This window comes from Bufo gargarizans, chromosome 3 (genome assembly GCF_014858855.1).
Source record: "Bufo gargarizans isolate SCDJY-AF-19 chromosome 3, ASM1485885v1, whole genome shotgun sequence".
Classification (NCBI taxonomy): Eukaryota; Metazoa; Chordata; class Amphibia; order Anura; family Bufonidae; genus Bufo; species Bufo gargarizans.
This window is the reverse complement of record NC_058082.1, coordinates 121,986,841-121,996,879: the sequence shown is the minus strand read 5'-3', so window position 1 is coordinate 121,996,879 and position 10,039 is coordinate 121,986,841. Positions and strand designations below refer to the sequence as shown.

The window sequence follows — 10,039 nt, the reverse complement described above, 5'->3', positions numbered from 1 at the left end:
CCTAGCCTTGGCAATTCTCACATCTGTGTGCTCATGGGACTTCAAACCTACGCCATGTTGTTTACAGTACTCTGGGACATATTGTTTGCATTACTCATAGGTGTTTGAAGCTTCCTCCCCAAAAAACAAAACTGTCTTCTCTTTACTACAGCATTAGCTGCTTGACGCCATCGCAGGGGCACGTGACTTTAAATCTCCCGGCAGCCCATACACCCTAGCGTTTGCCCCAGCTTCCTTGTTCTATAGAACACCGCCCCCTTATTGCAGCGGCACGTGATCCTGTCACGTGACCTTAGCCCATACACTCTAGCGTTTGTCCGAGCTTCCTCGTTCTATAGAACCCCGCCCCTTACGCTTCGTGTACGTAAGCGCCGCTCCGGAAGTGGGTGTGGTTTCATGTCGTGCGGGCCTGAGCGGGGATCGTATAAGCTAATGCGTGTGCTTGCTTTATTTCTACTTGGAAGCGATATTTCCGTTGTAGTTGCCGTCAGCGGTGTAACTACGCAGGCCTCCGCTGCACAGCGCTCCTTGGTACGTATGGGTTTGTGTGTGCGGGCGGTGGCGGGATGTGCGCAGTAAGCGGCTAATATCACCACATAATGTGCGAATGGCCGCCTGCGGTGACGTAGTGGCCCTACTCCTTTTCCCGCGTCTTGATGGCGGGAGCCTTCCACTGCCATAGGCGCGTGCTGCTGCGGGACTGACTGAGGTGAGGGGTTCCTCCCGCCCCGGTCCTCAGGGTACATGACGTGATGTAGTGTATGGGGTGAAGCAAAACACGATGGATCGGTTATTTTGATTTTTGTTACAGCTTTAACGGTAGGGGATAAATATCTTTATTTTAAGACTTCACCCATTTTGGGAATGGTGTGTGTTTTTTTTTTTTTTATTATATATTTTTAATTTTTGAAAAAATTCTTATTTTGTTCACCTTAAGAGCTTCCCTATGGAACTTGAATATGCAATCAGAGCGTTCCTCCCATAGATTGCAATGAATTATCAGTTGCCTTATTTTCTTAGGGAGCTTTGTCAGTCAGTGTCTGCATAGGAACAGCTAGGGGTGGGCCGAGGCAGCCACAGGGAATGAACAGCTTCCCCGATTGCAGCAAGGGGGAGATCTTCCAGCCCCAGGAGTGCTGTACTCTTCTGGTGCCATGGTCACAATTGACCTTCGTATCTGAGGGGGTTAAATGCCTATGATCAACGTTATTGTATACATGTACAGCAGATGTCCTCAAGGGGCCACCCCTTCCTGTGTCTGCTCTGCAGGGTCTCTTGCACCGATGTGCTAGGCCAGGATTTAGCCGAGTGGGAATGCAATAACAGCAATGTGTGCTTGCTGTGGCCCCTATTACAGCGGTACTGGGGAATCTGTGTACCGCATACATGTCAGCTGTATACTGGTGTGCGGATTCCAAAGCTCTGTAGACACCTTAAAGGGAGTCTGTCACCTCCATATGGCCATATACAGTGCTTACATGGCTCTGTAGCACACCTATACAGGATTGTAACGGTACCTTTCTTTAGACTTGCACAAGCAGGAAAAACGAAGTTTAATTCATATGCAAATGAGCACTCGTGGCGTTCAGTGTGTAGGCGCCTAGGCTGCTCTGCCTTCTTTTCACTTTACTCCTCCCAGCCTGGGCTCCTACACACTGAACTCCTCCCCTGGGCACTTGCAGATGCTCATTTGCATATGAATTAAACTTCGTTTTTCCTGCTGGTGCAAGTCTAAAGACAAAGGTACTGTTACAATCCTGTATCGGTGTGCTACAGAGCCATGTAAGCACTGTATATGGCCATATGGAGGTGACAGACTCCCTTTTTAAAGGGGTTCTGCATTATTATTATTTTTTTTACTGATAATCTATCCTCTGGATAGATCATCCGCATCTGATCGGCAGTGGTCTAACACCCGGGACCCCCGCTGATTAGCTGTTTGAGAAGGCAGCGATGCTGGCAGTAGTGCTGTGGCCTTCTCACTGTTTAACGCAGGCCCAGCGACATCACGAATAGTATCACTGGCCTGGGTGGGGCTGAGCTCTGTTTACTTGACGTCACTGGGCCTGCGGTAAACGGCGAGAAGGCCACGGCACTACTGCCAACGCCGCTGCCTTCCAGTGCCTGTTTCTTTCCCCACACCCTCTGTAAAACAACGAAATTGGTAATCACAAAATTTGTTTCAGGGCATTTAGAATATTTTTAAATAAACCTGTCTAAAAGGTCAGTTACCCTTTAAAAAAAATTCTGCCTCAAGGTATAAGATGTTTTTAAAGTAAGGGCTCATTCAGATGGCCGTATGCTGTCTGCAAAAAACGGACCCACAGCATGTCCGCCAAAAAAAATTACTTCAATGGAGCCATGTCCTGATTTTCACTTACAAGTAAGGGACGTGTTTTAATTGTTTTGCGGAGCCGTAGAACGGATGAAAGGGGTCCCATAGAAGTGAATAGGTCTGCATTAGGGCTGAAACGAATATTAGATTGAATCGAGTAATTTGACACAAAAAATCCTCAATGCAAATTTTTAGCATTGAGGATTCGTTTGTCTCATGTGACCACAAAGCAGGAGTGAAGCGCTTGCTATTACTCACCACTCTGGTCACCCGCTAACCCGTGCCGCGCTGCACTGTATCCTTCCTGACACACCGTCAGGTCAACGCTGGGTCTGAGTTTTTGTAATGGGAAAACGGTCTATATTATTAGATTACTCGATTAATCGATAGAATACGCTATTTCTCAAATAATCGTTTAGTGCAGCCCTAGCCTGCATCTAATCAACAAAAAAACGGATCCGCGTTTTTGCAGATAGCATACAGCCGACTGAATGAGCCCTAAGTCAGATGTTAGAGCTGTAGCCAAAGTTTGCCAAGAGCTTCTTGTACTTATTGGTACTTTTCCAGCTGGGTTGTGGTGGCTGCTTTACATGAGGTCAAGCCATATTGGTTGTCACTTTTTTTAAATGATGAACTTGCAAAGTAATGGTAAGCTGCCCCTCCATTTGGCCATGCTGTGCTCAGTTTGGGGGGGGGGGGGGGTGCAAAAAGTGTGCACCCTAACGAAACAAAAACAAGACACGAGCTGACTATACAGAAGGAGTGTTTTCTACAACTGAAAATCACTTTATTTACACTAGTGAGTTCAATAGGTTGAACTTGCAGTGTGTATGTGCATTGAACTTGCCCGCGTGAGACCAGCCTTATAAGAGGGCATTCACATCAGCGCTATTGTCCGTCATTCTGCTCAATTATAGGAGTAGAAGAACGGAAATAATACAAGTGCTGGATCTGGCATGTAACTGAAACTAACAGATCCCCCTGACTATAATGGGATCTATTTGTTTTCCGTTTCGGAGAACATTTTTATTAGCGGAGAAGAGTCCTGCATGCAGAACATTTTTGACGAACACAGACAGATGCTCCTAATGGAGCCTCCGACACAGATGTGAACAGACCCTAAAATATATAGGGTCATTTATCAAACTGGTGTAAAGTAGAACTGGCTTAGTTGCCCATAACAACCAATCAGATTCCACCTCTCATTTTTCATAGCTCCTTTGGAAAATGAAAGATTTCCTCTGGTTCCTATAGGCAACTAAGCCAGTTCTACTTTACACCAGTTTGATAAATGACCCTAAATGGCAGTGAGCGATATAGTGATACTACCCATTAGTACCCCAGTGTCCCTGGCAGATTCAAATTAATGGAACAATCTGAGACCTTTCTACCACTAATCTGCGCTGTGTGAATATACCCTTATTGACATACTATATCTTAACAGGAACTATTTCCAGACCTTGTATTGCCTGCATAAGGCATAGGTATGCATTCTATTAAAGGTGTTTTCTGGGATATTAATGGTTGACCTATCCTCAGGACCCCTGCCGATCAGCTGGTTAGAGAAGGCCGCACTCCATGTGAGCCTAGCCTTCCTTCATTGTTTACATGCTTCATGTTGCAGCGGTGAGCCGGTGTTAATACAAGCCGTCCCATTGAAGTGAATGGGACGGCTTCTTGTAATTACACCTGCTCGCTGCTCCGTTTCTTACCTGCTCGCTGTTGACAATGAAAGGAAAGGCTGCACTCGCACGCAGGATTTCTTTCCCTTTAGGGTCCATTCACATGTCCGCAACTTGGGTCCAGATCCGTTCTGCAATTTTGCGGAACGGGTGCGGACCCATTCATTTTCAACGGGGCCAGAACGGATGCGGACAGCACACTATGTGCTATCCGCAATTCCGTTCTCGAAAAAAAAAAATAGAACATGTCCAATTCTTGTCCACAACTGTGGACAAGAAAAGGCATTTTCCATTATAATGCAGACGAGGTGCGGTCTGCGACATGTGTAACGCACATTGCTGGTGTTTTGCGGATCCGCTGTTTGCAGACCGCAAAACACATACGGATGTCTGAATGGACCCTTGACCAGCTGATTGGCGGGGGTGCCCCGGGTGTTTGACCCTTCGTTGATCTGTTATTGATGACCTATCCTGAGGCTAGGTAATCAGTATTGGGCTCCTTTCACACCTGCGTTCAGGTGTGAGCTCCGTTTGAAGGGGCTCACGAGCGGCCCTGAACGCAGCTGTCTGGCCCTAATGCATTCTCAGTGGAGGTGGATCCACTGAGAATGCATCCGCCTGCCAGCGCTCAGCCTCCGCTCCGCTCAGTGAGCGGACACCTGAACGCTGCAAGCAGCGTTCAGGTGTCCGCCCGGCCGTGCCGAGGCGAGCAGATCCGTTCCGACTTACAATGTAAGTCAATGGGGACGGATCCGCTTGAAGATGACACCATATGGCTCAATCTTCAAGCGGATCCGTCCCCCATTGACTTTCAATGTAAAGTCTGAACGGATCCGCTCAGGCTACTTTCAGACTTAGAAAATTTTTCTAAGTTCTAATGCAGACGGATCCGTTCTGAACGGAGCCACCGTCTGCATTAATATGAGCGGATCCGTTCAGAACGGATCCGATCGAACGCAGGTGTGAAAGTAGCCTTAAAATCCTGGAAAACACCTTTTAAGTTTTGTCAATGCTAGGTGTAACCATCAGCAGAGAGGCATTCTTAGGCTAGTTTCAGGCTAGCGCTAAAAGCATCCGGTAGGTTCTGTTCTGGCAGAGGAACAGCCTGCCGGTGTTCATCGCATCTGGCAAGGCACCATTGACTATAATGGCATCTGTCCTATAGTGCCAAATACCTCTGCAAGCAAAGCAATGCCGGATACGATGAATGCGGACTGTTCCACTGCCAGATCATTTTAGTGCTACTGTGAAACCAGCCTTAGGTCTCATGCACACAAATGTATTTTCTTTCCATGTCCATTCTGTTTTTTTTTTTGGGACCCTATGCAGAACCCTTCATTTCAATGGGTCCGCAAAAAAAGGCAGTTACTCCGTGTGCATTCCGTTTCCGTATTTCCATTCCGCAAAAAAAAAATGTCCTATTATTGTACGCATTACGGACAAGGATAGTACTGTTCTATCAGAGGCCAGCTGTTCCGTTCCACAAAATACGTAATGCACATGGATGTATGAGGCCTTGGCCAGATAGATTCTACAAGTTATGGAAACCCTTTCAGTATGGAAATGGTGTGGAAAGCATTATCAGGATAGGGTCCTGTTTTAGGGCTCTTGCACACGGCTGTGTGCTGACTGTTCCGTGCATTGGGGACCGCAATTTGCGGTCCCTAATGCACGGCAACATCCTTGCGGCGGCCGCAAACAGATCCAGACCCATTCAACTTGAATGGGTCTGTGATCTGTCTGCACTGCAAAAATGTAGTGCATGCACTATTTTTTGCGGCGTGACGGACAGAAAACCCATGGAAGAACTCTGTGTAGTGCCTCCATTCCGCATCTCCCGGATTGCGGACTTGCCATATGCGGCCGTGATACGGCCACGGGCAGCACCCGGTCGTGTGCATGAGCCCTTACACTTTAGATATATTCTTTAGATATATAGATCTGTGCCTAAAATATTGCTGAATGTAATGTTCTCTCTTACAGCTTTTACGCAGAGCGCTTTGCCGGGTGCATCTCACGTTCTAAGGCGCAGCGATAAGTGTTGACGATTTAAAAAAAAGCACAAATAAGCGCTGCTAAAACAATGCCGAACAGGGAGAATTACGCAAATGGTGGCAGCAGTGGTAGTGGCAGCGAGGACGCGTCTTCAGCGGTGGAATATGTTTGCCGTGACTTTCTCCGCAATGTATGCAAGCGAGGGAAGCGCTGTCGCTTTAAGCATCCAGATACCAGTGATGTTTCCGATCTTGGGGTGCAAAAGAATGAATTTGTCTTCTGTCATGACTTTCAGAATAAGCAGTGCGTTCGCATCAACTGCCGATTTATTCATGGCACAAAGGAGGATGAAGAACACTACAAGAAATGTGGCGAGCTGCCTCCTCGCTTGAGGCACAAAGTGGCAGCTGGTCTTGGCTTGTCACCCACAGACCTGGCTACTAAGGATGAGATTCCCATCTGTCGGGACTTCCTAAAAGGTGATTGCCAGCGTGGAGACAGGTGCAAGTTTCGCCATTTGCAGAGGGACTACGATTATCAATATGAATTCCCATGTGACATGCGCAGTGGGGTCCTTAATGCTGGCCTGAGTTCTGGGGGCCTGCCTACTGCCACTGCACGTTCTTTTGAGCATTTCGGAGGACCTGATGGAATTTCAGAACCCGAACACTTTTCTTCATCTTTTCGTTATGGTGATCGCTTTGATGATCCCGTACTGAAAAGACGCCGCGTGGGATACGATGGGTACTACAGTGCATCCCCAGTTGAATACCGCATGTTGGAGGAAGAAAACGTCATGCTTAGGAGACGTCTTGAGGAGCTGAAAAAGCAAGTTTCTGTTCTGGCGGCAACAAATGAAGTTTTGCTTGACCAGAATGCTCAGTTTCGTAGTCAAGCCAAAGTGGTTACACTAAGCACCCTGAGCACCACAGCACCAACCAGTGAGCAGGCAGTGGGGACAGTCACTAATTATAACCATGGCATTGCGCAAACGCACACCACTTTAAGCAGCCAGGCACTGCAGCCCCGACCAGTCACGCAGCAGGAACTGGTGGCCTCCACTGGCGCACCTGCTCCGGCACAGACCAACGCGGCCCCTCAACTAAACCCTGAAATTACCCCACTCTCTGCTGCGCTGGCGCAAACCATTGCCCAAAGCATGGCTCCTCCGCCTGTCTCCATGGCACCTGTAGCGGTGTCTGTTGCCCCCGTGGCTGTTTCCATGGCTCAGCCCCTTTCTCACATCACCATGAGTCATGCTACTACACCTATGGTAACCTATCCCATTGCTTCACAAAGCATGCGCATAACGGCCATGCCTCACTAATCTGTCTCAACCCTTTAATTGACCAGCTCCCTGGCAGCACATCTGCCAAGGTAATGAGTGCCATCCGTATGGGGCATTATGCTGGTGGAGGAGATACATGTGTTATAGTGAATAAAATAAGGATTGGGAAATGTGTTATATACACATGAAAAGTTCAGTTTTATAAAGCTGGGTTTCTATTTTTTGGGGAGGGGGGGATTTTTTTTTAATTACCTATTTCTTATGCATGGTTTGTGTTCACAGTACATGATCCAAATATTTCATAATGAGAATGTCTGGAAACCAAAAGTTTCCCTTCTATCAACCCCCCCCCCCCCCCCCCTCCTTACTATTAAATGGAGAAAAAAAATAAAACCTGTTTCCTTCTGGAGTTCTTGAATATGTTTGCCCCCTCCAATGGAAACTTGCTAATCGTTTTAATAAAATCAGGGTGTTACATTTACACTTTCCATAGTTTCCAAGGCATTTTTTTTTGACAGATTCTCTTGATGTGAACTTTGATTTATTACTGACAGACATGATCAAGCTAATGTTGTGTTTTTTTTTTTTCCTCTGAAAATATTTACCCAATGCATTAAAAGGGTTTTCTGGCCTTGAGATATTGATAACCTATCTTCAGGATGGGTTATTGGTATCGGATTAGTGGGGGTCCAACACCCGTCATGCCGTCTAGACATCTGTCCCCTACAGCCACCAGATGCACTGTTCAATAGAAAGTTGTGGTGGCCTACACCTCCTCTGTCCTATTCACTTCAGCCATCGCTTTGAAGTGAATGGGGCGGCTGAGCTGTAATGTCAATGGCGAGCAGGTGAACAGTGAAAAGAACACTGCCCTCGTACGAGCATTGTGCTCTCTTCAAACAGCTGGAGTGCTTGCACTCGGTCCCCTGCCAATCTGATATTGATGATCAGTCCTGAGGATAGGTCATCAATATAGGAAAAGCCGAGAACCCCTTTAAGCTTTTACATCTTAGCGCTTGCTATTGGCTCGCTATTGACCCATATAATAAGACTCTAACAGGTGTGTCGAGAGACAAGCTGTTGCTAAGTGTCTGGCAGTGGCACGTCTCCGTTATTTTTTCTTTTAATAAACAGTCTTGTGCATTTTTATAGGGATGTTGGGGAGATTGCTGTCACCAGAATAAGTGTCCAGCAGACAACTATACGATGTGTATGGCACAAGCCATATTTCAAGCATGGCTGTTTTTTTCCTGTCTTTTCATTTGTGAAGAGAACAGATCATTTTTAATTGTAATGATTTGTCTGAGTTCTTCTAGTTGTCAGAAGCCCTCAAGAACCTCATCTGGTAAGAACTATGGGGATTTTGATCACTTCTGACAACTTCTATTTCCAGGTCGTATAGAAAGTCTCTTCATAATCAAAAATGACCTTTTTTTTTCTTAGCACATGACAAGCTGGGACAACCACAACTATGCTTGTGGCTGTACATGTAGCCAGTGTGGCTGTTTTCTGGGCAATCTCCCTATGGCTCCGAGAACAATTGAGGATGACTTATAGTAGGTTACAGTGTATTGATTTCTGTACTTTGTTTATAACCATTGCTTATTGATTTCTTGCATGGTGAATGGCAGTTTGTCATTGTTTGCATATTGTTTCAGTTCCATTCACATGTTACTGTGATGTAGCAGATAAAATGATCTTGTGTGTAGTCTTTTTGTGACGTGTATAAAGTCCCTAAACATCTTTACCTTGTTTATGCTGTCTTTACTTCAGATCTGCAGATGCTTTTTAACAATGACCGTAACATGATTTTCAAGTGGCAAAAAACAGCTGAAAAATCAGTGGAAGATCAGAATCCAATTTTCATAATTGCTCTTACAAATCCCACTCCTATCTGTATTTTACCCCCTTCTAGTGACTTCTCTGAAGCATTTTTAAAATCAGTTGTGTTAAAAAAAAAAAAAAAGCCCATGTGTACTGTTTTTACATGGAAGAACACCATCTTCTCTGGTAAATAAATTCCTACATCATATGGAACCTTTAGGATCACAATGAGATCAATATGAAGGTGAATAAAATGTCACAAAACTGGTGGCCTTCTGACTGATGCAAAACTACTACCACTACACTTGCAGTCTTTATACTAGTTGTGCTCAGTCCAGGTAATGCACTGTGCGAGGGCTGCATTCTTGGACCTGACATTGCTCCTCACAACCAAATTCACATCATGATGCTGTGGGTTTGTGTCTGACCATGGGTCCATTGACTGTCCTCATAAGGTTGAGAGTACAGTAGACCTGCAGTCAGAGGTATGGGTTAGAGTAGCAGTGTTCAGGAAATGCAACGAACAGTGTTTTCCGGACTGAACACTATGGTTGAGCGAATCACACTTCGGATCGTAGAGCCAAAGTCGCTTTATTTAAAACTTCGTTTGAATGCTGTACAGAGACCCAGCTCCATATAGAATTCAAATGTACGGGCTTCGCAGAGGTGAAATTTGTTATATCAAAAGTCTCACGAGACTGTAGAATAAATTCGGACTTTGATTATTCACCTTGAAAACCATTTTAAAACTGGGATTGGAACTCTGTGTTGATACTGGCTGGTACCTGGGTACCGAAGCAGACTTTCGATCCCAGTTTTTAAATGTTTTTTAAGTTGAATCATCAAAGTCTGAAGTTATTCAACGATGTCCCCCAAGACTTTGGACATAACAGATTTTACCTCTGCGAAGCCCCT

General features: G+C 45.8%; 1 protein-coding gene across 1 annotated transcript; it reads left to right on the top strand.

Moving 5' to 3' along the window:
- Nucleotides 1-357: 357 nt before the first annotated feature.
- ZC3H10 (zinc finger CCCH-type containing 10) lies at nt 358-9,047 on the top strand. The gene is made up of 2 exons (XM_044285355.1): nt 358-531; nt 6,001-9,047. Exon 2 carries the CDS (start codon nt 6,101-6,103, stop codon nt 7,337-7,339), a length of 1,239 nt encoding a protein of 412 aa, XP_044141290.1. The 5' UTR covers nt 358-531; nt 6,001-6,100; the 3' UTR covers nt 7,340-9,047.
- The last annotated feature ends 992 nt before the right edge of the window (nt 9,048-10,039 follow it).

What these genes read in the sequence shown, in the direction of transcription:
- ZC3H10 (XM_044285355.1), top strand. Translation starts at nt 6,101, where the DNA reads ATGCCGAACAGGGAGAATTACGCAAATGGTGGCAGCAGTGGTAGTGGC.